Source organism: Drosophila teissieri, chromosome X (assembly GCF_016746235.2).
Source record: "Drosophila teissieri strain GT53w chromosome X, Prin_Dtei_1.1, whole genome shotgun sequence".
NCBI classification, from domain to species: domain Eukaryota; kingdom Metazoa; phylum Arthropoda; class Insecta; order Diptera; family Drosophilidae; genus Drosophila; species Drosophila teissieri.
The window spans coordinates 8,998,037-9,025,701 of record NC_053034.1 but is presented as its reverse complement, the minus strand read 5'-3'; the positions used below and the strand labels follow the sequence as shown (position 1 = coordinate 9,025,701).

The 27,665-nt window shown below is 42.1% G+C and overlaps 1 protein-coding gene across 3 annotated transcripts in view; it reads right to left on the bottom strand.

Annotated features, from left to right (window-relative positions):
* Positions 1–27,665, bottom strand: part of LOC122623957 (low-density lipoprotein receptor-related protein 2) — a 142,760-nt gene that overhangs the window by 21,708 nt on the left and 93,387 nt on the right. For all 3 annotated transcript variants that reach the window (XM_043803362.1, XM_043803363.1, XM_043803361.1), the window contains exons 3-4: positions 1,997–2,161; positions 1,445–1,576 (exon numbers count right to left, since the gene is read on the bottom strand). In XM_043803362.1, the coding sequence (XP_043659297.1) occupies positions 1,445–1,576; positions 1,997–2,161 (297 nt within the window). The remainder of the gene's footprint in view (positions 1–1,444; positions 1,577–1,996; positions 2,162–27,665) is intronic.

The following is a 27,665-nucleotide window of genomic DNA, read 5'->3' as shown; positions in this document are numbered from 1 at the left end:
TCCCGCTCTATCCACTATCCCCCCCTTCTCTGCCTATGTCGCTGTCCTTGTCTCGCAGGACATGACTCCCTTTCATTGGATTCTCACTCGGCAAACTTTTAATCAAAATGTGCGGCTCACAGTCTGCTGGCTGAATGCACTTGAACTTTATGCCAAAAGGAAAGTCCGGGCAAAATCCACAATCCAGCGTGTGGCGGGAAAGAGAGGGTCCGATAAGTCGGCGAAAGAGATGGCTATTCGCCAGCTACAAAGTCCAACCGAGCGAAAGCTGTTGAAAATGCATTAAATTCTTTGCCCAACGACCAGACAACAGACTTTCAGACCTTCAAGCTGCAGATGCTGAGATCCTGAGATGCTGAGATGCTCAGATCCTGCGAAGCTGAGGTGCTGAAAAAGTGGACTACTGATGGGGGTGCGTGGATTACTGCGAAGTGCCTGGCGATATAAATATTATCCTAAATGCCAAGTGCCAAGATTTATTGGTGTCTACGAAGAGAGTCGAGTGCAATGTGTTATTGCGAAAGATGTCTGCCCCCGAAATATTTATGAAAAACCATATAAATTCCTTGTCCATTTTGTGGCTTTAAGATTATAGTTTACACCGCGGGCATAAATTATTGAAATGACTTCGTGGCCTTTCCACTTCATTTGCAACACACACACACTTGGTCCCAGTGGAGTTTTGAGTTTTATTTTTCTGGGGATTGCTTACTTTTCATCGCATTTGGCCCCAAAAGCCAAACTAACTTTCAACGAACTTCATTTGCGATTCCATCCATGAACCTCTCAACAGCAACAACTTTGGCCGGCCATCATCAATTCCACTAGCTAAAGGGTTAACCTTTCACCCTTTAACCCTTTAACCCCCTGGCCCACAAATAAGATTTATGGCCTTACATCAAATTGATCCATTTCTGTTCGCCTCGAGTTTGCCTCGCTAATTTGCGGCCTTTACCTTGGGGATTTTACAGATATTTCTCTCTTACATTTTACATACATATATATAAGCTCATATATATATACAGTATATATATATAGATATATATTTAGATATATATATGGGTTTATGTTTGTAAATATACTTGCACGCTTGTGTAATTTAGTTGGGAAAACAAGAACTGCGGTCTTCGGTTACATCTCAGTGTTCGCAATTTGCATAAATAAAATTGGCATAATAAAATGTAAACATTTTGCTAAGCAAATTGTTATGGCACCACCCTTTCTCGAAAGGATTCGTCTTAGGGACTTAGAATAAGGATGAAGATGAAGATGGGGATGGGGATGAGGATAAGAGCTGCTAGCCAATATTTGTGCAGTCAACAAATTGGCATTGCAAGTGAGAAAAGGCACGAAGCCCATCGAATTGAATGGGGCTGCTTCCCTCCCTGCTATTATCTAAATATATTCTATATATATATATATAGGGTATATATAGGGTACTCACTGCACTGAGCCTCATCCGATTTATCCTCGCAATCCTCGATCATATCGCAGCGATAGTGCGGAGGGATGCAGTAGGTCTTGTTGAACGTGTACTGCCCGCAATTCAGCTGCGGCGTTTCGCATTCCGGTGGAGCTGTGAAATGGGTTAAAAATATAAATAATGGTATTTTAAAGTAAACTATGCTTAAGTTTATTAACAAGTGTTAAGAGTTTCTGTTTAAAATGCAGCGCATTGCAAAGGCTTATCTTGGGTTAAATTAAAAAGTATATGGCTTGAGTGCATTTGCATTAAGTGCTCTCTACACATCAATCAGATCTTCAGTGGCGTTCGAATTAATTAATTCCGGAATAATATTCAGCGAATAAAAGCTGGATTGAAGCATTCACATCGAATCGCCACCGCAGAGCACTTGAATACTTGAATACTTCCTTGGTTTCCGAATGGCACGGCCCACTTAATTGCTGTCTATAATGTCGTATATATAATATTTTAAATTTGTTAACTCCCCCCTCCCCCACCCCCTCAGCATGTCAGCATGTTATTGGTACTTACGACAGGACTGCATCTCATCCTCGCCATCGTCGCAGTCCTTTTGGTAATTGCAGACCCAGTGGTGCGAGATGCACTTGCCGTTGTTGCACCGGAACGAGTCCGTTGGACACTCCGCGTTGATGCCACCGCTGCCAAGGCTGCCACCTGTGCTGGCCAAGCTGCCACCTGGAAAAGGGAAAAGGAAAAGCGGAAAATCAGTGAGGGCTCTCTCCTGCTTGTCGCACTAATTGGCATGTGACTGCCGCTTGGTCGCTCGACTTATCCGCAAGTCGCTGCGCAACTTTGCTAATAACCAATGCGGTGCCAATAAACAAACTGTCAGCTGGGCCAATTAGCACTTGAAAATAATAATGGCACAAATTAGTTACATATATTACATATATATACACACATAGATAATCGAAAATAAGGCAGCTTTAGTTGTTACAATTTATACAATTTTCTTATTTAACTTTAACTTTAAAAAGTGGTTCAAATGCAAGTGCTTGCCATATTTAAGTCGTTTTGGTTTTTTGTAAACTCATACTTATTTGAATTACAAATGCTTTTCTACTAATTAACAAGCTGAGAATGCACTTTTTTCGAGTGTTCCCAAAAAAAAAGAAGGGAGCTGGGCCAAAAGGCAAAGGGAATTCTGGCTGCCGACAACAAAAGACTGTCATAAAATGGCAGCTGCAAGGATGCGCCTCAACTTTTGTGGCTGCCAAAGCCGCCGCGGCTAATGGCCTTGTCATACACACACACACACTGGCACACAAGCACTAACACACACTTGCAGGCACAAGCACACAAGCACACACATGGGGGAAAACTGCCGGGAAACTGGGAGGAAAAACTGCAACAGCAGAGGCCAAGGAAAACGGAGCAGGCAAGTCAGAACGCGACCGGAAATGCTTAGCTGGGATTTCTTCTCGACGGGGAAAATGGAGCAGGGAGCTGGGAAAACTGCTGGAAAATGGGTGGGAAATGGGGTGGGAAAGTGGGGAAAATGGCGCATGGGGTCGACTGTTCAGTTTTTGGGGCCAGGGCGCTGACAATGTCATTTGTTTCCGGCTACGTGCACTCTGCACGTGCCCGACTTTTTGCGGCCATCGGAGTGGAGAAAGTGGAGAAAGGCGCCCCCGTTTTTCTCCCGGTGCACCTGCTACAACTGCAACTGGAACTGCAACTTCCAATTCCGCATCGTCGTCGATGCTAGTTGAAACCGAACTTCAATTAAGCCCGATGCGAAGTGAAGTTAACCGAATTGGCGCAAACTAAAGCCAAGAATTGAAACTGAATGGAGTGCGCAGAGTGCAGAGTGCAGAAGCTGCAGAGTGGGAAATGCACAAGGAAGCTGTCAAATAACAATAGAAATCGAATAAAGAAAAAGGCTTTCAGGATAATGGGGAATCTAAAATAATTTCCAACTTTCGTTGCAAGCTTTCGCACGGAGTTTTTAATTTCATTTAATTTAATAATACTTGCGAACCAAATTCGATTTTACCTTCAGCCCTTAACTTTATATTTTTACGGTTTCATTTTCAACATTCTTGTGAAACATTTTCAATTAATGTGCAACAAATACGTTAGCCACTCAAACCACTGATGTTGCAAACTGGATTTCCCACCCCCCCTTCCCCGCTGCCGTCGACAAGCGCACCTTTTGAAATAAACCCGAAAAGTTCATGTCTAATTATGCATCTAATTAGTGAGTGCATTCTCCGTTTGGCAATTCATGCCGAAATTATTTTTGCCGCTTCCGCGCCATAATAAGTGCCAAACCGCAGACGACAACCCCCCTTTTTGCCCGCAGCCTCTGCTTTTTCCACCGCCGCCATGTCATGCAATTCATAGCGAATTTAAGTACGCATGCCTTGCCACAGAATGAAAACGGAGTCATGTTTTATCACAGCGGATAATTCACATGCGCCGTTCGCGGGGATTCCCCCCATTATAATTGCGCGAAGCGAAATCCTTTCATTCATGCAAATAATATTTATAATCGGGCATATGCCAAGGACAATCCAATCCGAAGTGAACGGAAAATGTATTAGTAATTTTAAGTCTTGTATTTCGCGGGGGGTTGGCTTTCAAATTGCTGACAGCAGTTTACACGTTTGTAATTAGTAACATTTGTTTAGTTTTTGTCTAGTTTAGTTTTTGTCTAGTTTTTGTCAAGTTTTTGTCAAGTTTTTGTATAGTTTTTGTCTAGTTTTTTTCATGTTTTTGTCTAGTTTTCGCAGTCTCTTGCACCACTGTCCAAGGACTCGGCCCGCATTTGGTGCTTAGAAACTTTTCGTACTTCGTTTGTTTGCCACTTTGTTGTGGAGGAAGCCTCTTGGAATAGTTTTCGGCTGCCAGCGTAACTATTTTGCTGGTGTCCAAGGTCCGAAAAAACGAGTGCCTTGCCTTTGATGTGCCCGCACAAAAGTTGTCCACGACTGGCGGATAATGACACCGGGGGAGGGGGGAAGGGGGGGGATACTGCCGGCTGATCCGCACCCAAATCCAACTCCAACTCCAACTCTGGAACTCGAACTGTGGAAATTCCTGTGCTGGCAGCAACCGCGACAACATCAAAATGCACGTTATTAAGTATTATGTTGCTGTTGCTGCTTCTATTTGTTTTTATTGTTATGGGCCATGTTATGGCCATGTCCTGCACCTCGTCCTTGCCACCCCTCGTCTCCTCCTCCTCCCGATCCAATTTTCCCAGCCCCAGCAGCAACATCAACGGTTTTAAGAGCTTACAAAATATTTTGTAATTTTGTCACGTCTCAACTTTGGCGACGTCACTTAAAATTACATTTAACAAAAAGCAGCAAACAAAAAATAGAAAATAGAAAAGCAAAGAAAGCAAGCAAAAAATACGAAAAACAAAAGGGAACGGCCAGGAAATGATGTTTGTCTGCGATTTTCCCTTGCAGTTACTTTCCTGCGGGGTAAATCAAAAATAGATGGATGGCTGAAACGGTTAAGGCATTTCCCACGCGTCCCAAAAAAGAAACTGTTAAATCGGAAATGGAAAACACAAGTATACATAAAGTATGTCGCAAAATCAAAAGGGTTAGTATACGGGAAATCATAATGAGAAAAGGTATTAACCTGAACTTTGCGAACAAAATCGAAAATTGCACATTAAGTTACTTATGTGGCAAGTGTTTCTCCTAAGCCAAGATCGAACTTCAATTTCGCATAGATTTTTCATTGAACTTTCGAGTAGCTTAAAACCGATTTGTAATCTTCTTACTTCTTCTAATCTTCTTCGGGCCGGAAAAAAGCCACTGTGTTGGCCAATAAAAAGTGTTTCCCCGCAGCCCATTTTCAATTTCAGATTTTCCAACTACACATCCCCAAAATCCAGCTTAACACCAAACATCCAGTTTTTAAGTGACTGTTGCAATATCTCAATAGTATTGAGATACTCCTGCTCCTGATTTCCTAAGGCTTGTGGTACTGCATTTCGCAGAGAAATACTCGTAAGCATAAATCAATGTTTAGGTTGTGACAGAACAAAGAGGATTTGGCCCAAATCAAAATGGAAATACATATTTCCATGCTGAGTATGTCATGAATAGATAGTTCACAATTTTTCCGCGCCCATAAAATAAGCGATTCTACACGGAGAAATATTGAAAGTCTAAAGAAGTCTGCATGCAGAACATGAATGAATTATTAAGTTTTTGAAAACTGTTTTCCAACAATAAATTCAAGTGAGATATTTTTTAAATATATTTTTTTTATTCCTTAAACTCCCGCAGTTAAAATGATCGATTTGGTACACTTCGCTGGGTGCATTCAGTGCCCATGACCATGGCTTTAGTGGGTTAAAATGGGAGATGTTCTGATGCCACCAAAAAGTGCATGCCGCATTTGGAAGCAGCTCCCTTTTGCCAGCCTTGCCATACATTTATTACCACGAATTTCCATTACTCACTTAAAGGGGGCGGGGGGTGGAAATCGTTTGGGGGCGCTGGATCGGGGTATTATGGGGGCGTGGCCGCAAATATGGCAGTCAGACAAACGCGTTATGGCAACTGCCGAGCAGAGCTTGCTCGACTCTCTCTCGAAGATTCATCAATGAATTTATCAGTTTTTATAGGCAATTTATTATTTATTGATGGCTCTGCCACTGGCTAAAAGAGAACCCCTGGGAATGGAATGCCTGCTGGTGCAGTGGTGCGGGGGGAGGGGCGAGTGGGGGCGTTATGGATATGGATACTACCCAGCTACCCAGTATATTCATCTCCAGTCGCACACAGCCGCAAAAACATAGCATACATTTGAGGGCCAGACAATAACTGGCAACAGCTTTTCAAACTCCAAACGATTCTTTCTCTCTCCCCCTTCTTTTTTTTTCCTTTTTTTGGGGCACTCTTTTCCCTTTTTTTTGAGGGGGGTGGGGGGCTTTTTGAATAATGGCTGGGGCATGTTGTAGGGGTTTAAGCCAGTTTGGTCATGTGGAGAGTGCATTTGGCAGTCATAAAGGAAGCGAAGCCAAAAAAAGCAGACGAATCCAAAGAGAATAATATATTGGTAGGAGAACCAAATGAACTGGCGACCTTTGAGATGCTCTACAAAATGATATGAAAATTAACTAAAATAGAGCGAACACATTCTAAATATAATTTGGTGAAATGGGTTTTATAATTTTTGTAAAAATTAATGAATTAAAAGGGAGAGCTTCTAGCATTTAATATACAAGAAAAAACAGTTTAGACTCCGAATTTTCCGCTTGTTCCGCTTAGCTAATATGCCGAGATGAGGCAATCGGAAAGGAAAACTCCAAAGAGCCGCAACGTTCAGCCGGAAAATGGAAAAGGGCAAATGTAATGCGAAAGCGATGAAGCCGCGTCATAATGTCCGGCAAATTGTTGCGGGCATTTCGCATCGCATCACATCGCATTGGGGCACGTCTCAGTTTACAATGTTTGCCTTTGATTTGCCATTCAGGGTTTTAAAATTCCATCGCAGGGCACTCACATCCAGAGGTGGGCTGATTTCAGTGGATCGATTTCGCTATTTAGCGAATATTTATTCATGCTAATGTCCCGCATAAGTATGTAAATGTTAGCTCAATTAATTGTGCCTAAATTACATCTCAAATGATTGTTTTCCTCTCAACTCTTCTCGGCTAGAGAATGTACTCAACTATTCAACGCAATAAAATTATTTTACATTTTTCACACTGAGATATAAAAACCACCCACAGATTAACCCACAAGTTGGCCGCCCAACCAAAATGGCCGTGTATCGATGACCGCAGCCGCTTAACCCACTGATGACCAGTAATGTGATTTCGTACGTGATTCGAAGCGACAGCGTGTGGATAAGCGTGGAGGCCGGAGGGCGTGGCAGTCTGTGATTAATTTATAATTTTATTTCAATAATTAATAGCGCTGCAAAATGCGCCATAAAATGCATATTCCGGCATTAATTTATAAATAAATTCGTGACACTAAATCACATGACAAATTTTCCAGTATTAAATGTGATAAATTTTGCAAATGCAACAACAAAGTGGTAAACATAAACATAAACAAAAACATAAAAATCAAAATAAATTTCAATGCATGTTTGTTGCACACAAAAAAAGAGCAAGTAAACGAATCAGCTTAATAATAATTTATATCCGCATGAGGATCCGCATAAATGGAAATAAATTAAATATTTATGCAACATAACCTGGCCGGCAAACAAAGGCCAAGGAGCAAAAGAAATTAAATAAATACAAATACAAATATAAATAAGCAAATAAATATTGCATCAAAAGTGGAAAACTGGAGGACAAGAGCGCACAAACAACGGAAAACGGGAAAATGGGGCAGCAACCAAATGCAACCAACTTGGCCAAACAAAATACAACAAACAGAGTGAAAGGAAAAAAATGAAAAAAAGGGAAAAAATAAAATAAAATATGTGAAGGGCGGGGGTTTGCAGCAGAGATGCCGTTAATTATGCCACCAAAGTGAGATCCTTTTTTTAACGAGTAAATTATTATACGCTGTCATGCAAATAGTTGCAATAAAAAAGGCAAAAACCCAGACACACAGGCGCCAGAGCATGGCCATAAAAGAAAAGGGCGTGCAGTTTGCTTCGGTGGAGGAGGTGCAGCAGTGGCAGGGGCAGGAGGGGCAGCTGGCATAATTGCATGCTCGCAGCCATCCCCCCCCTCAACCCAACTCCATCGCAACACCAAGACCACCCAAAAATCACACAGAAGAAAAAGCGTTCTCAAAGGGAATGCCTCATCAGATGGAAATTCAGAGCGGGCCAAAGTTGTTTACCTAAGTTTTAGGAGGTACTACTATGATTATATCAACAGAGATTTGCATTCAAGGAAGAAGTCGTAAAACATTTAAAAGGTTCAGTTGGTTGTATAACTTTTTAATGGAAGTAACCGCCTAAAGAAACTGCAGCTATTACGTTGGCAAGTTCTACTAAATTGTAATTATGTATATATTTATTGTAATGCAATGTTTTTTTTCCAGTGTAGGCGGTGCACTGTCCTGGGACTCATTTGTATGCACACAGGCGGCCTATTATTTTTAGCGCTGACGTGGGCGACGACGTCAATGTCGACCCGCCGCGGCTGTGAAGGGTTAATGCGACCGCGGCAACAAGCCAATGGATGGATCCCGTGGATCCTGCAACTCCCCCCACCTCTCCACTCTCCACCTCCCCCCCACCATCGCACCTCTCCTCACCCCGCATCACGGTCCCATGACGTGTGGCCCACCGACGCGCACGATGACGTTGACGTCACAGACGGCGCGCAAAGTAAGCAGCGAACGCACGGCGAGGGGGGATTGAAAAGTTTCTATTCAACATGGCAATTCATACCTTTCGATAAGCTTAATTTGCATTTAATTTGAAGAATATTCTTAAGCAGCATGTTTGATAAATCAATCTAAATGTACACATGTAGTTCCTAATTTCATACGCACCCCTCGCATCTGCAACTTTCAACTGCAGGTCAAAAACACAAACACAAACACACACACACACACACATACGGACACACGCGGAAAGTCGCAGACACACGCAATTTATATTTGATGACCTTACGCACATTCAATGAGCAAAACAAGAGCGAAAAGCAACTCAAAGGACTCTTCTTTCAGGCGGGATTCAGCGGGATTCGGCAGGATTCAGCAGGACTCAGCAGGAATTGTGGATGCAGCGCACCGTTTCCGGGAACACGACCAGTGCACATATTAATAATAATCCCCGCGATCCGAAAAGCTGGCATAATTAATGGCACACAAACAAGGAGTACATAAATTTCGGAACCCTTAAAGCTGCAGGACAATGCAAAGACAGTTAAATATGCAGTTGCAGTGGCAGTGGCAGTGGGAATGCAAACTACTTAATATTTATATTAATATTAATTTATTGCAATAATAAGATCATCTTTAACACGTGTGGAATGCAAAAAATAATGAAAGCGAATTAATTCGCAGTTCAAAATTGATTCATCGAACCTCGCTAACAATGGCGGCCTAATTTGCTTGTCAATCGTGATAGTAAAGGGGAGAAGAAGAAGTTTCCACGGAGGCGGAAAAGTGGGCGGTAAAAGTCGGGTGAAAGATATGTACGTGACATTGCAGGCAATCCGGGAAACTGGCAAACTGGGAAACTGAGAAACTAAGAGAAGTGACTCCATAAACACGTTGTGCAACCAAAAACACCAATAACCAAAGCGAGAAAAAACAACAAGCAAATTTAAACTCTGGCATAAACTGATAGGCAGCAACAACAGTGCTCGGTGGAGGTGCGCACTTGGCTACTAAAAAGCTAGAGCTAGGCCATGATTGTAAATCAAAATACTAGCTGTTTATATATGCTTTCTAAAGTTTATGCATATTTTTTGTATCTCTTATTTTTTTATTTACTTAAGTAATTACATTATAGTTTAGCTATTTTTTCGCTGCAGCTCGCAGCTCTGAGAGCAACAAAAAGTGCATGTGGAAGATGGGGAATTCCCGCTATGTGACACACGGGAGAAATTAATGCCTGCCAAAATGCGCGGCAGCCGGCTTTCTTCTTTTTTGCATGCCATCTCTTTCGGCGCCGCTATACCTGTCTCTGTCTACTGCTCGGCACGTTCCCCAAACAAATAGAGCGAGAGGCAGGATGGGTGGATGGGTGGAAAAGAGACAGGCACTGGGAATAACGTGCTAACAGCAAAGCAGCCAAACAAAAATGAAAAAAATCTAAGAAAACTCAGCTACTGAGATTTTATGCAACAAAAACAAGAAAAAAAAACAGAACTTTGCCACAACTTTAATGTGCGACAGAGAACAAGCAAATGACTGAGAGAGATGGCAGTACTCGTTCTTGAGTTGTTAAACTTTTAAACGTGTTTTCCGATGCGATTCATTAAATGAGGATAAGCTTTAATGCTCCGACGCTACGGGGCGTATACGTAATATTTAGGAAAATTTCATTTCAAACTATGTGCTTAGCGATATGGATCTTATTTGCATGAATTAAGCATATCTGTATTAAGCTAACCATATGTGGATTAAAATCGACTTTCTTTTCCCACTGCATATAGTTTAGTAGTTTAGGGTAAGATTAAAGTCGAATTAAGGGGCATTCTTTTTCAACACCAGCTGGTTTTGTACACCTGACTGAGCTTTAAAATTGACACAAAAGGATTTTTCCACGCTCGGTTTTTCTTGCTTTTCTCGCTTTTCCTCCTTTTCGTTTTGGTGTCGTTGTGGGGCTTTATTATGGCTTTCTTTCGCTGTGCCATCCACTGGCTGGCTGCCTTGTTGTTAGTGAAAATCCTTTTGTCCCGGCCCAAAGGACAATGGCATTGACTCGAATCGCAGTTGAATGCAAGCTGGCATACAAAATGCAGAGGAATTTCGACGAAATGCTGGAGTAACTTTAAGTGGCCATAAGCACGCCGCTCTCATCTTGATGTGGATAATGCTTAATGACCTTGAAAATAAGGGTCTGTTGTCATGTAATGGAGAACAAAAGTAATTGCAAATTGAGGGATTCTCTTTATGTGGCGAGGCAAATATGTAAGAAAGGTCGGCGAACATAAAAAGGAAAATCGAATTTCATGTGCTCTTCAGGGGTAATTACTATTTAAAAAGTTGCTTTACTCGCTTTTTAGATTCAATTGTTGCTGGCAATGTTTTTGTACCATTAAAGGTTTACTTTGGATAATTTCTATACTACTGACGTTCTTTTTTTTTAATTTTCTCTACGCTTTTCCTGTTTTTCCCGCTCTTCAACTGGCCATTTCCCTGCTGTGCAACATTTGTGTCGCATTAATTTGAATTTGAAGCGCGTTCAAAATGAAATCACGCGCACTCCGAGCCAGAGGGCACACAAAAAGTGGGCTGGCCGTCGGGGGGTGAAGAGGTTACAGTGGCGACGGGGTCAAGGGGTCAGCGGGTTAGGGGGCACACTCGGTGTGACCAGCCCCGATGTTGTTTATGGTGGCAGGCGGCGCGAAATTAGCATTAGGCCAAACGATGCCAAACAATTTCGCCGGCGTTTTGTGCCGCACACCCCCCTCCCCCATCATCGAAAAAAAACAATGGACAGTGGGGCCAGGGGTTAAGGGTTTCCCGACTCGCGTTGCATGCCAGCATTATTGGAAAATGCAATTCGGCTTTTAATTGCCAGCAATTGATGGTCCGAAGGGAGAACTTGAAGCTTTAAAGCAGAAAAACCCCCATACGGCATGGGCGTGGGTGGAAAACAGTGGCTAAGTGGGGAGGGGGTTTGGGGCAAGTCCCGCGGGTATCGTTGGTCAATCGCAGCCAAATGTGGATGCGTTAACCCTTCACTACTTTGCCCATTACCCCGTTTAACCCGTTCGACCCGTTCGACAACGCCTTTCGCTGTTAATAATCGATGACTGCAGCAGTGTCGAAGGGCTAAGGCAGGGGGGGTGGGGGGTGGGTTGGATTCCGGGAAAGGGGGTCAACAATTGCCGGCAAGTGTCGCTGGCCGCACAGTCGTGGCCAGTGATTTAGGGTCAGCAGCACACGGCCCATGTTGGATCGCATTCGGCCGCAAAATACCAATACGAGCCAGCTCCGAAAGAAAAGTAGTTACACTTGGAGAAAGAATGTGAACTAAATACTACATAGCTTCACTCTCATTTGAATTGTGAATGTTTTTTTAAAGGTTTTTTTAAATAGCATTATAGGCAGCATTTTAAAGCATACTTGTAGGCGTCCCTTTACAGATGTAGTGTATACGCCACGTTGCACGGCAACTTGAAGGATAGTTGCAAGGGGGGGTTAGGGGATGAATGCATAGCTGGTGGCTTTTTCGTGGGTGGCGGCGGCGACTTGGCTTAGTGGTGCGGAAATATTAAATGCGCCACTTTGCCGCACCATGCATTATTTTTCACTTCCGCTAGTGGAAATGGCCGCCGATCCGTCATCGCGCTTTTGTCCTTCTGCCCACCTGCCAAATGGCCCACTCCTTCAATGTCCTGTGACATAAAGCTAAGCATTAATAGCGATGGAATGAGTGATTTTGTGGTTGTGGGAAACTACGAGCGAGGAAACCTTTAAATTTGCATTTACAAAAATCGAAACAGGCATATTTCAGGCATATCAGGCATATTTCCCTATGGTAAAAATGAAATTGTTGGCAGTTCACCTGGCAGTCTTCTAATGGCTTTTGCAATACCAATTGAATGGGAAGTACTTGTAGTGCTTGAATTGTGTTTACCTGCAAAGAGAATGAACAAAATGTATACAGTTATTAAGAATCTAAGCAATTTAGTAATTAAAATGCATTAAAAACAGGCTTTTGGACTTATGAGCGCAGTTGAGAACCCTTCACAGCACAATATTTGTTTTTTATTTGCCTTAGAAATCTTTATGATAATGCCGCACCCTTGATATGCAAATGGGAAAACCCACTTTTGGAGTTGGAGGAGTTGGGAAAACCCTATGGCAACTCTTGGACGAATGTCAATTGCAGGCGATCCAAATAAACAAACGAGAATTAAATGGAAATGAAATAAAATGAAATGGCTCAGAGTGCTGGGTGAGGTGGAAAAAAGAATGCCTTAATTAAAAGCATATTATTCCCATGAATATTTTGTTGAGACCCCCGAAAACTGAAAACTGTAAGCTTAAAACCAACAGCAACAAACAGCAACATACCGAGAGAGAGGGGGGAGAAAAGGATTTACAGTCCTTTGGCCATTGTTTTCGGTTATGGCCATTGTTGCTCTGCTCTGCCGGTTGCAGATTTTGCCATCATAAAATATTCAAAACATTTAAGAAATTTTCTGTGACAATGGCAATCTCCTTCCCTTTAATCCAGGCCCATACCGAATAATCAAAATAAAAAAGAGGATATAAAAGCTGAAAATAATAACAAAATTCCACTTAAATTGCGCTTTTAGTTTTCCACACACACACACACACATTTCTTCTTCTTGCTGGTTTTCCATCTTGATGCAGCGCCATCTTGTGGCCATTTGTAAAATGTCCCAAAACGAAACGAAATGAAAATGAAATGAAATAAAATGAATTGAAGGGCCAAGAAAAGCCGACAGCGGGACAGGAAAAATGAATTGAATTATTTGATTGCCGGAGAAATGCATCTTAAAATATTAATTGGAATATTTAAATGCAGAAGAGCGAAAAGAGGAAGCTTCGGACTTTCTCAAGTGCCAAAATACTCGTTTTCCGTATGGCCTTTTCATTTGATAATTGATTGGAATAGTTTGTTGGAATAGTCATCGTTTTAGAATGTAAATATATTGAAAAGATTGTAGCATGCATACAATACATTGTAAATGTTTTTGTGTGGAACTTGAAATGATTTGGCAAATAGCTAATGTCAATAATTTTTCTGTAAGTGATATTTTAATAAGCTATTGTACTTTTTGGTAATCAAATATTTCTTTAAATAAATATTTTCCCCTATTGATTTTCATTTGTTTACTCCACTGCAGTATATTGATATTTACCGAGTTGTACAAACAAAATGCAAATGAACAAAGGGGTAAGAAAAGCAATAGCATATAGCATTTTTTTGGAATTTTTCTGTATTGTTATCTATAAATATGCAAGAAACACACACACACGAGCACAGGGGGAAAGTGGAAAAGTGGGAAAATCGGGAAAAGGGCTGGCGATTGCCCCGAGGCAGTTCATAAACTTTCGAGTAAATTGCAAACTTATGCACTCCGTCCGTCGCCTTTTACCCGAGTTTGTTTGCATGCAAATCGAGAGCGGTTTACCTTTACCTTTACCTTTACCGTTGCCTTTACCTTTTCCCGCTAACCGCTAAACGCTTTCCCTCCGAATTTCCAGCCAAGTTTACTGACTAGCAGCCACTTTTCATGTGTCGCTCCGTTTGTCATGCAATGCTCCAGGCTGCATTTCTCCTCCTTAGCCGCATTTCTCTATTTTCACTATTTTCACGATTTTCTTTATTTTCACTATCTGCACTAGCTTTGGTATTTTCCCTATTTTTGCCCAACTTTGCCACTTAGCTATAGTCCAATGACAACCACCCTTTGTTGGCCATATACTATACTCGCATATATATGTCCCACGATTCGCATTCCCCCCTCTTATTTGACTGCATTTCAATGCATAACATCATAATATGGCAAACGATTCTATCTGAACACATGGGCAAAACTAAATGGAAACATTAGTTAGGGGGGGAGGTGTGTGGGAAATGCGCCCTGTTTTCCCAGGACTACTTTTGGGGGGGGCCCGGGGGGGGGGGGGAGTGGGCGATGGCCCCGTGCAATAAAAGTTAAGTTCCATTTGTGGCTTACTGCAGAATGCAGAATGCAATAACAAAACTCAAACTCGAGCCGACATTTTTATGCATATTTATGGCACGGTCATAATAGCACCACCAACAACAACAACAAAAACAACAACATCAGTACTCACAACAGTAATGGTAAGTGGGTTAAGGTATGACAGTGCACCTCGTGGGTTAAGGCAAACGCTGGTAAACGCTCTTTCTATATGAGATCGTAATCACTATGTAAAAGAAAATGGCTTCGTTTGCCGATTAAATCAGCTTGTTATGGAATAAAATTATGTATTATATTTAATACTATTTTAAATATTTAAAGTTTAAATAAACTTGTATATTTTGTTCAGTGCACCCAATAATGGCTAGTGCGTTCCAACGGAATACTCTTAAATTTCACTGCCCAGTTCATGATAATGTCCCGATTTCTCCTCCTCTTGTTTTGCCTCAAACAAAACAATTTTTATTTTAAATGCAAAACTGAGGAAGAAAATCGGAGAGCTGCGGGGGGAGGGGAGGGTGAGGGGAGGCGAGTAAAAGGGGGCGGGAGACAGTGAAGTAGGTGTGGGCGGCAGAACTGAAGACAAAACAAGAGCAAAATGGAGCAAAGAGATCCTTGACACAGAATGCAATGAAAGTCGCGATTGTTGCTGTTGCTGGGGAAATGAGTGGAGAGAGGTGTGGAGAAAGGCGTGGAGAAAGAAGGTGTGGGGGCGTGGAAATAGTGAAAGGAGTGGGTCGGGGCGGGGAAGGGAAAACAGGGGCGCGGGTCTGGAAACTTTCAGTTCGTGCTCTTTGCCTCTCGTCGTTCCTTTCTAGTGTGAAGTGGAGGAAGTGAGCGACGGCAAATGAGTTTCTTGTTCCACACCCTACACCTGTGGGCATTCGAGGGTATGCCTGATGCCTGGTTCGTCGCGGCAGTTAAAATTATATAATTAAATAAATAAAAGCAAGCAACAACAGCTACTTCTCTAAAAATGATCCAACAGCTAAAAGAATAACTGTTTTATACTGCTAAAAACCAATGATAACGATCCCTTTCATTTTTTTCCGGATTTAGGGAAATTAATTTTCGGGTCTATTTTCGCATTTTTTGTAAGGGGTAACATCATCAAAAAGTGCAAAAAAGTTGAAAAAAAAATTGAATTTTTTCTGTGAACACAGTTTTATTAGAAATTTAATTACGAAATCAACGAGGTATGACATTCCCTATTTGGACCAGTATTTCGAATGTTCTGATCAAAATACTGATATTTATAATAGCAGAAAAACAGAAAGTCGATTTTCGGCGACAATTCCAAAATCATCATCAAAAATTGAAAAAAAATTGAAAAAAAAATTCAATTTTTTCTGTGAACACAGTTTTATTGGAAATTTAATTACGAACTCAACGAGGTATGACATTCCATATTTGGACCAATATTTCGAATGTTCTGATCAAAATACTGATATTTAGAATAGCAGAAAAACAGAAAATCGATTTTCGGCGACAATTTCAAAATCATCATCAAAAATTGAAAAAAAATTTTAAAAAAATTGAATTTTTTCTGTGAACACAGTTTTATTGGAAATTTAATTACGAACTCAACGAGGTATGACATTCCATATTTGGACCAATATTTCGAATGTTCTGATCAAAATACTGATACAAATAATCGTAAAAAAACAGAAAATGAATTTTCGGCCAAAATCCAAATATCATCACCAAAAATTGGAAAAAAAATGAAAAAAAAAATCAATTTTATCTGTAAACACAGTTCGATTGGAAATTTAATTACGAATTCAACGAGATATAACTTTCCATATTTGGAACAATATTTCGAATGTTCTGATCAAAATACTGATACAAATAATCGCAGAAAAACAGAAAATCGATTTTCGGCGAAAACTCCAAAATCATCATCAAAAAATTGCAAAAAAATTAAAAAAAAAAAACATTTTTTATTTTTAAACACAGTTTGATTGGAAATCTAGATCCAATTCTTAAATATATAAACAAAAATCATGTCTCTTCATGTTTTGGTAAATGGCTGTGCTGCATTTAAATAAGTTCCCGTCTAATCCGAGCTACATGCTAAACAGGTATTACGAAGTGCTTTTAAGTCTCGAGTTCTTGGTTCTGTTTGGTTGTTGCTGCAGTTGTTGTTGCAGTTGTTGGCATATGATGTCACACGCCAAACTACACGAGCAACAAAAACAGGAACAAGGAGCTGTTGGCCAAGTTAATAGCAAGCGAACGCATTAGCGCAGGAGCGAGGGGAAAAATTGAATTCAATTTTCTTGCATGGGAATGATGGGAAAACGGCGGCAAAAATGTAAGAGTATGAGGGGGGTAGCGGTGGGTAGGGGTTTGGAAATTGCTTTTGCCGTTGTTGCTGCGCTATTAAATAGTGTTGGAAATAACACATTTCTGACACCCAACTCCGGATCGAGCTGAAGCAAAAGGCTTTTCAGGTCGCCAGAGGGGATTTTCCAGGGGGATTTTCCACACCACTCAAAACACCTCAATACCGCCCCTCTATTCAGTTTCCTCGAGGACCGGATGTGAGCGCATTTAGGGCGGTATTTATAAGACACGCCCCTCGGCCCCGCCCCAAAAGGGCTTAGTCTGGCGAAGGGGAAAAATATTTAAAATAGTTACGATCCCTAGCTGGACTTTTTTACATCGTCATCGACAGCAAGCTAATTGTTTTCTTTCAGTAATTTACAGAGCACAACCTCAGTTTCACTAAACTTGAAGATAAATAAACTATATATTTAAAAGAATTAAAATTAAACGAAGTTCAGCAAGGATACATTAGTTTTACATTAAAGAATTGAAAGCAAATAAGATATCATTGTATTATAGCCGGACTTTTGATTGATGGCGAACACAATTGCCCTGATTTTGGATTGCTGGGCTGCCATTTTGGGTTGCAAAATGCCTCTAATCCAGTGGTTCGTGTAACTCCGCCCACTCCGCCCACTCCACCGGAACCCGAAAGCCAATTAACAGTCCGTGCCGTGACTATAAGTGCATGTTATGTTTTTGCCGCCTTACGGTGTCTCCCACTTCACTCCACCACCTTCCCCCACCCCACTCTATTTTTTTCATTGTTAGTGCAAAGTTTGCATTGTAAAAAATAATTGAAAATTCGCACAAGCCAAATGTGTGTGTGTGTGTGCGCTAGTGTGTGTGTGTGTGTGTGTGTGTGTGTGTGTGCGTGTTGTGAAATTTCATTTAGCTTGAACCTTCATTTCATTTGTGCCCGCATTTGTCGGGAATTTTTAAGCGAGGCTCTGGCCTTTCCACTCCGCGAAAACCCCTCATCAAATGCCATATTAGAGGTGTGTGTGGGCCACGCTTGTGCACTCGTAAGCCCCCAGCCCCTTTCTGAGGGGGGGCGTGGCAATTGTTGTAAGGAGTCCAAGTGCAAACGTTTTGTTTTGCTGGCCGAGATTGTAGCGCGCTTTTGAAATATTTATGCATGCAAATTCAACCGAAAAGCACGGAAAACGAAAGCAACAAAATGAAATGAAAGGAAAAATGGCACAAAAACATCGTACAAGTGAGATAAAGACTACAGGAATATATGCAAAAGTTGGGAGAATTTCAAGATATCGCACGCTAATTTAAATTAAAGTTCTTTGGTAATGAAATAACTGAATTCAATTTAAGAAACTCTAAAGTTGCAGGCTATACGGCATTGAATATCACTCATACGCAGTGTGGGTTATTGTTGATAGTCGAAAATGCTATTAAATGTACACATTATTCCATTGAATTAAAAGAAACTCACAAACGATTACATTTCATTGAAACAAATCAGAAATGTAAACATTTTAGGCCAATAAAATTTCGGATTTTCCAGCCAGCTAAATGCAAACAGTTTACCTGACGCTAAGTAACTGTCTCGTTTGATTTTCTTTTCGGCAAATGGCATACTCATTCGACTAATTTGCCATCAAAAGAACATCCACACACAGACAGACACATACATATATAGATGGTTATAGCCACAAAACACACACACACACAAATGGCCGCCCACATAAATGGTCGTCCAACTTTGGTTTTGGGTTCAATTTGGTTTTTGGGGGGGTTTTCAGGGAGCTTTCAACAAATCTTGCCAATCAATGGCTACGTGAGTGCCAATTACACACGCACACACAGAGACGCCAGAACAGAGATACTCACACCTATGCACACACACACAGAGAGAGGGGGAGAGGGTGAGCGCCTGCATTTAAATTTGTGCGTACTTAGATAGACAGAGTGACTAAGCATCTATCTGCATCTCGGTTAGATGATGATGGTAGTTGTGATTAGGCATTAGAGGCCCACACACACACACTGAAAATCCACCCACGAGGGTGGCGCACACACACAGTGGCACACAGAATCCAATACACCGTAGGACACATAAATAAATTATGGAAATTAAACATGAAATTGTACAAAACCTCGACACGAATGCGACAGCCAAAAGGATCAGGCTGCCAAGCGAGTCTTGCGCCAGTGTGTAACGACACTGAGCGAAATTAATAATAGTTTCTTTTATTTTTGTATTAATATTTATTAAGTACATTATAATATTGTATCTTAACAACACAGGGTGGTGAAATCTTCTTAAGAATTCTTAAATATGTAAATATGTACGTTTATATGTTTTGAGAATAAATATCAAGGCGCACGTGAACATACATATGTAATTTAATAAACTAGCTCCTAAATGTGGAACATACCTAGTCAGGTCCATGATGATGCACTGCATCCAGAATGGCGACGGGATACCCACATGGCCTCTGGAACCACTATCACACACACTGACACACAAACTACTACTTTTACTATGACGTCATAACTTCTGGTCAACTGATCTATGAGCTGTCCGAGCGGCTATCCCATGAGGATCGAGTCAGAACTGATTGGGAATTGCAAGTATTGGTGGACGAAATTTTTTTTTACATTAATTATGTAAAATTGTGTAAAACTATGTAAAATGTTGTAAAATGGTGTAAAATTTTGTAAAATTATGTAAATTAATTAAGTTACAATGTATACAAAATAATAATAATAGTAATATCTTTTTGATCTACTTCTTTGTATGCTGTTTTGTTTTCTGTCGGGTTTAGCTACACTATTTTGTTTGTGACAGCGCACTACAATGTGAAGATCAAACTTTTCTCGCAGTGGAGCGGCTTAAGGTGCTGTCTTTGGGAGAGCCTCTGATAAGGTTTGCAAATTGACGGAAGCAACACATTTGCAGCAGGGACAGCGGCGCAACGGATGGGGTGCTCTTGCGGAAGCTAAGGAAAATGCATGCAAAGCAGCTGCTTTTTCAGCTCCGCCCCCGCCTCCTCCTCCTCCTCCTCACCCTCACCTTCCCGCAACACAACACCCCCGCCCGGCACCCGCCACTCATCTTCCATCTCCGCCCTATTTTGCCAGGGTCTTTTCTGAACTCAATCTCCTGCAACTGCCAACAACTTTGTCAATGTGGCAGCACATCTGTGACCAGGAAAAGGCACAGGGCTTCTCTGGGGGTGGTGGGTGCCATGGGGCAGGGTTTGGGAGAAAGGGGGGGGGGGGGGGGGGCTTGGGAAAAAGGGGGGCTTGGGAAATTCCTATTCCACTTTACCTGTCTCTGCTCTCAGTTTTGTCAACGTGTTGACAGCTATGATGATGATGATGATGATGCTGTGTCCCTGCCTGCTGGAGATTCAAACAGCCCCTCCTGGACAGCCCCTCCCCCTCTCTTCCTCGCAGCATGTTAACAATGCACGACAAAAGCGCATTAGAGGCATATGTGTGTCTGTCTGTTGCCTAAGTAAGTGTGTGTCTGTGTGTGTGTGTGTGTGCGTGTGCGGGTGAGTGTAAGTGTGCTGGGTGTGCGTGTGTCTATGTGTTTGTGGCTGCCCACTGCTGGGGGTCACCGAAGCGCCCAACACCCCTTTTCGCCCCTTTACGCCGCCCCTGAACTTCCGCCCTCAGCTGTGGGCGTGGCCCGCTTGGTTGGCTGCATTCAGCATGTCGCAACGATTTGTTGCAAATTGTCACACACACACATGGCTGGGGGTGGCAGGGGGGTGGGGGTATTGCCACCTCGGCTCTGTTGTTGCATTTAATTACGCGTGTCTGCGCGCCAAAGTTTACTTTGTCTCGCCATCACACACAGAGAAAGCGAAAGAGACGGCCATAGGCGGTGCGACAGAGATGGCGCTGCCATGCACGTGCAACGTGTGGCCTGAAGTGTGTCTGTTTGACTTTATTAAACATGCCCCAACTGCACTGGCAGAAATACTGCGCCATTTGCGAAACCCGAAGATGTTTCACCTCCGATTCTCTAACTATTCTAAGCTGTTATTGTTATGTGAATTACATGTAAATGATGTGCCAATTTAATGGGTATTTTCTGCGAGTGCACTGCGGGCTGGGCTGCAATGTCCTGGCTCTAACCAAAGGCGAGTTCCACGCGCCGCCAGGAGCAGTGCCTTTGAGTGACAGCCTAGATTGGGCCTCGTCCTGTCCGGGGCACGTGCAATTGAATGAAATTGCCGGCACAACGGGCTCAGTGCTGCAGGAGGGTGCAGGGGGGTGCGAAGGGAGCGGGGCTACTGGGGATTTGCAGCAAGGACTTGGGGAAGGATGGTCGGCATTACTGCAACAATGCTGATGGTTAATGTGTTGCAAATCAAAATTAAACAAGACAGACGCAAGCGAGCGACCTGCCCAAATGGTGTGCAGTTAATTTAAAATGTCAGATTAATTAAATGCAAATAAATGTCAATCGTGGCCAGCCGGTGCCGAGTTGGTCAATTACAGCAGGCCTTAACCCGCCCGGCCCATCTTAACCCACTGACAGTTGTAAATTAAATTCTGAGGCGCGTGCTGTTAAATGGGCCGTGAAATGTGTCAAAAAAGGAGCAATATTGCGGGGGGTGTATGATGAATGCCGCTTCTGTCAGTTTGTCAGTTTATCAGTTCATTTTGTAATTAACGCGGCTCTATCCATCTCTATCCATCTGTATCTATCCATCTCGCTTCCGCTTTCGGGCATTCCTCATTATATTTTTGTTGCATAACTCAAGGCGTCGCAGCCGAAGCACTGAAATATGCAAAACGTTTTGCATACTTTAAACAGCTTTCATACGCTTTTTTATTATTGCACATTGCCCCCCCCCCCCCCCCCAAAAAGTGGAAAACGGAAAAACAGAGGGAAAAACCTCAATTTACGACATATTTTTATCGAAATTATCGGCATAGATAAAGTCCTTGCCTCGGCTGGCAATAAATAATAATTTGCCGCATAAAATCTCATTTTGTGTAAACATTTTCGGGCAAAATACCCCCAAAAAAAAAAACAAAAAAAAACTACATAGCGAAAGTGTTTGGCATGCAAAGCGGAATGCCCCCAGGGGGGCGGTGAAGTGAGGGGTGAGGTGGAGGTGGAGGGGAATGTCCCTGGAAAAGCGGAGGAAAACGCTTCAAAACAGGCCCCAAGCTGCAAAAAGTTTTCGGTTCACCTCAAAGAAGCCACAGGCGAGCGAAATATGCAACGAATGCGGGATTACCCTGCAATTTCAGCATATTCACCCTTTCTTCATAATTTATTTAAAATCTGTTAGCATTATTTATTTGTTCATTTACAAATATAACCAGAAACAATCGATTTTAAGTGCTCAAAACTCCGTTTTAAATTTTCGCACTATTTTTTCCTATTTCTTTTATTTTGTAGCCGCTTTCGGCAAACTAAAAGTATTTTTGCCGCCATCCAAAAGAGGCTTCACTGTGGCCCAAGGACATGGACATGGGGTATGCTGTGAGTTATGTCGAAACGAAAAACATCAGGCACAAAAAACGAAAAAAAAAAAAATGGAACGGGGCAAATCTTTGGCCACAAAAAATAGGTCGGAAAACTGTTGGAATGCCAAGTGAAGGCAATGCCAAAGCCGAAACCAGAGTTGGGAATACTTTTAGGCGTTTGCAAAAACTGCACAACATCCATGGGCGGCGGGGGAGCGAAGGGGGGCTGGCTGGCAAGGAAAGCCTCCCCCCCCTCCTCCCCCCTCTCCCCACTCAAACAATTTTCAGCGTGGAAATGGGAATGTCGCGGTCTGGCGAAGTGGTCAAAAGTTGTTCGTTGGGATGCGTCATAAAAGCGGAGCGCCCCTTTAACCCTTGCCCGCCAAAGGAAAGGAAAATTTTAAAATAAAAACACGAGTTCCCCGAGGGGGGGAAGTAGAAAAACGGGGGGGGTTGGAAGTGGGGGGGGGGCGCCTGGATTTATGGTCATGTGGATTGCTTAAAACGCCCAGCACTGACCATGGCCATCAAGTGGAGACGACTGTGCGACCAACAAAAATATGTTGTGAAATATTTTACAATTTTTTATTGCACCCCTTCCACCGCACAGCCGGCGGCCTAGGGTATGCGCCGGGTATGCTCCGTTCGCATATGGCTTATGCTATAGTTTTTGGGCTTAAGTAGGCAAACAATTTTTATGCGGCAAACATAAACAAACTATTTTTTATTTGTTAAATAATAATAGGTAAAGTCTTTTTCAATTGAAAATCTTTGTTTTCATGAGCTGTAAGTAGTTTCATTTATTTAAGCAATCAGAAAAGCATTAAAGAACGCAAATTAATGGAAAATCTGGGTATTTCACTCGCGTTTCGTTTAGCAACGAGCTACATGGCAATTTAAAGTTATTTTTTATAAAGTTAATGGCCGTTTCCTGTGCTATTTTTTCCGATGGAGGGATATTTTCGTGTCTTTTCCCCGTGGAGCTTGTGTGTGTGTGTAAGTGTGTAATTTTTATGCAGCAACGCGCCAGTTTTTAATAGCAAAGGGGTCAGAGGTCGGCGGTCTGGGGTCTGGGGGGTCTGGGGTCAAAGGGCGGAGAAGGGGCTGTGAAATGATTCGTTTTGGCCACTCGGGGCAATTGAAATGAATGTTTGCAGTGTTAAAGGCTGTGATTTCGCTTTGTTTTTCCATTTTTGAAGCGCAGCTTCACCATCCCTCGCCCCCCGTCCATTGCCACGCCCCCATAACCAGCCGCGCCTCCCTTAAGCCCCCTTTTCCCCCCTCCCGTAGAGTCAGAGAGTTTCGTAATTAACAGAAACGAGGGTAGAGGGGGGTGGTGTTGGCTGGTTTTGGTTCATAAGCCTGACAAATGGCTTATTTAGGCAAAGGAAAGGCAAGGATATTTTCGCAGGCTCTCCACTATATTTCCACCTGTACCAATTTCCTCGCTCGCCCGCTTTTACGCCGGCCATCAAAAATCGCAAATCTCCCGGAAAATGGAAGGCCCGAAAGTTTCCTAATCAAGTTGGTTCAATGAACCACGTGCGATTCATAAAATAAAAACGGGGAAATAAACCGAAAAAGCGACGTTGGCGCTGCTGCAGGGAGCCCGAAAAAATTGAAATAAACATAAGTACACAAAGCCAGTAGGAAAAGGGGGCGCAGACATACATACAGTGTGGATTTTGAGCCACTTTCGACTACCCCACAAAAGCCGCCCAAAAACCATAAATTCAATTGGAAAATTTAGTGTCTAGGGAGCGGCAGGCAAAAGGATGTCGGGGGAGTCCTGTTGATGAACACAAAATGGTTCGTTCCACGCTCGACGCTTGTCAATAATGTCAATCTATCGGTGTTATTGCTGCTGTTGCCGCTGTTGCTGCAACGTCGCTGCGGGTCATAAAAAATTTGACATTTCAAATGCGACACTAACAACGCCAGCAGCAGCAGCCACAGAAAGTACTAAATAAAAATTGATACAGTCACAAAACACAAGTTACATTTGATAAAAATACCCGCGACATCAATAACACAATCGTAAACAAAAACGTGCAACTTTGAAAGTGTTTTTGAGCGCGAAAAAGTCATACAAAAATAGCTATTTGGCTTTATAAATATTTAGCATAGTTCCAAATATAAACTAATAAATTGTTTTGAAGGTAGGAAAATTTTTATTTAATACTACAAATATTTCCTATTAGCCAGAATGTTTTGAGATGAGTTTGATTGTTTAAAAAAGCAGATATCTTCTCAATTTTGCACAGCAGTAAACGAAATCGAAAATATTTTGAATGCAGCTAAAGTTCTCAATATTTTAGATTCTCCCTTTTTTCGGGTTAAAGCTTAACCCCTTTTGCACGAGTGGGATTTAAACTGGTGTCGACTGTTCGTCTGCCGACGAGCATAAAATGTCCCAAAAATGTTGCTCAATAAATTTTTTGGTCAAAAAAAGAGCCTTTGCCATTGTGCCCCGTTACTCATATTGCAGCGTTTCCCATTTTTTGTGTTTTGTTTTTTTTTTTGTATTTTGTCTTTTTTTGGTGGGCAAAATTTACTGCACAGACTTCAAACTGGCCAACTGTCAGCTATAAAAGCTTCCACTTTGCTGCCTCTGTTGCTTTTGTTGCTGTTGTTATTGTTGTTGTTGCTTTAGTTATTGTTGTTGCTGTGCAGGAGTGGTCATCAGCGGGGGAGGGGAAGCGGGGAAGAGGGGGGCGTTGATTGAGGGGCTGAATGTTTTAGCATGTTCTCCAAAAAGGGAAAACGAAGAGATGTTGAATGGTTTGTCTAAATCGAACTTTGTTCCTGGCAGGGTCAACTTTTATTTGCTTACTCCTTTTTTTTTGTGCTCCTGGAAACACAGATTTGGGACATACATATGTATATGTATATTGTTTTTGCTGCACTTTAAGTGGAAATGGATGAATTTGTTGTTGGGCTCTTAAGGAGGTAAAAAAATATGGAAAGTGAAGATAAAAAATTAATAAAAATACAATTCAAGGTGCGAATGGCGAACAAAAGGTTCTTTTGTGTGCGTCTCTTCTCTTCGTCCTTTCTCCGTTTCCGCTCCTCTCTTCTCCGCCTTTCTCCGCATCCCTCTCTTCCCTTCTCTGTTTCTCTGTCTGTCTGTCTGTGTGTCTCTGTGTGTGTGCAATAACAATCCGACAGTTGACATGAGCGTGACATTGCATGGTAGCATCAACGCCATCATCACATGCAATCAACGGAAGGGGTGAGCAAGGGGAGGGGTTGGGGGAAGGGGCTGATGATGGGGCCTAGGGGGCGGGGCCACATGGCCAATGTCAGAGAGAGTCCTTGCTGGAGCGGCTTACAAAAGGGCCCAAAAAAGCGAAGAACGCAAGTGAAAGCAGTTAAGACAGCTGCAAGTAAGGAACATTTAAATTACCTATACAAATGAACTTAAAATACGCGGTAAAATAAAAACAAATGGAATGTTAATACTAATAAATAGTATTAATATATTTTATACATATATGTAGAATCATATGCATAGTGAAACTCTTGAAATTGTGGCTTTCCTATTAAGAGATTTTATTGTAAAATGTAAACTGTAAAATGTAAAATGTATAGTTGTTGTTTTGAAATGTATTATGTTTATAAAATTGTCAATATTCGCATGGAAGGGAAGCATAGCAACCCGTTTATTACAGGGTATTGCGAAACATCGAAAATGCCTGGAGCAACAAGAGGCAAACTGAATTCACCGACAAAAGGACAGGAGCCGAAACAGTAAACACTTTTCCTTGGGCTTAGGTCCAGGTATCTTTCTCTCTCTCTCTCCTGCTCTGTCTCTCCCCCTCTCTGTCTGTCTCTCCTATTTCCCTTTATATCCCCACTTATCCCCCGCCTCGCATCATCATCATCTGGCGGCCCACTTTACCGGCCATTTCGACTGGCAGTTGTCATTACTCATACGCACCGTGGCACTCCAAGTGGCAGAGCGGCAGCAACAATAACAAATCGCTTTAACAGGCTCGAAAATTGTTTTTCGCCACCTACGGCTCCTTGATAATACCGCTTTGCCCCAGCGGGAAAACGTCCCGAGAGGTTCGAACAATTTTCCACTTTTCATCTGACTGCTAAATTTATTTTGTGGCAAATGTTATTACTCAATATATATCAAACTTGGAAGTTAAGGAGTGGTTTGTATTTATTTGAAATATTTTAAAATAATTTATTATAAAATTATTTCTTATGATTTTCATTTGTATCTTTCTTTGCCTACTTTTGCGAATGAAGTGAATAATTATGGGCAAGGGAAAAGTTTTCCTGCCTGAACTCTTCCGTTTGGTAAGCTTTTGTATTCTCATGTCAATGGGACACATCCTTGTATCCTGTCGCCTGCGATTTCCGCTAGTGTTCTTGCGATGGCCAGCCAAAAGACTGGCAGCTGGGAAAATTGAAGAAGGAAAACTTCAGTGGCATTTTTCGTTTTTCTTTCGTTTATTGTTCCTGCTCTGACATTCTCGCTGTGTGTGTATGAGAGGGAAAGAGTCGTTCAGGCGAAATCAAAAGGCGAATGAATTGAACCGTTTGAAAAGCGATGTGGAAAGTGGTGAAAAACAAGTGGAAAAACTAGCAATTGACCGGCACCGAAGCGGCACTGGAGCGCCATTGGAGCGGCGGTGGAAAAGCCTTTTCCACTCCCCAGCGACATTTGTTGCCATTACGTCTAAATTGGCTGCCAGGATTTGCTCGTCCTCGATTCGAGTGGTAAACGCTCTGTTATTGTTATTGCCCTCTATCTGAAGCCCCGTCTCTGTCTCTCTCTCTCTCTCTCTCTCTGTCTCTGTCTATTTGTATTTGTATTTGTATAACTGTGTCCGTATCTGTATCCGTATCTGTATCTGTCACAGTACCAGTATATCTGTATCTGTATCTGTAACCGTATAGCTGTATCTGTTTTCGCCCTTGTTCTTGGAAATGGCTTAGAAAAAAAATGGTTGGCAAAAAAAATCAACAAACGACGTGAGAATAAATTGACAATTTCATCAATTTGTCGTGTCGACGTGTTTACTACTTCAGCTTTTATCAAACGTTAGGAACTTAAAGCCAAGCGCATGCTACTATATGCTATTATCTGCTGTCTCACTCCCTAGCCAT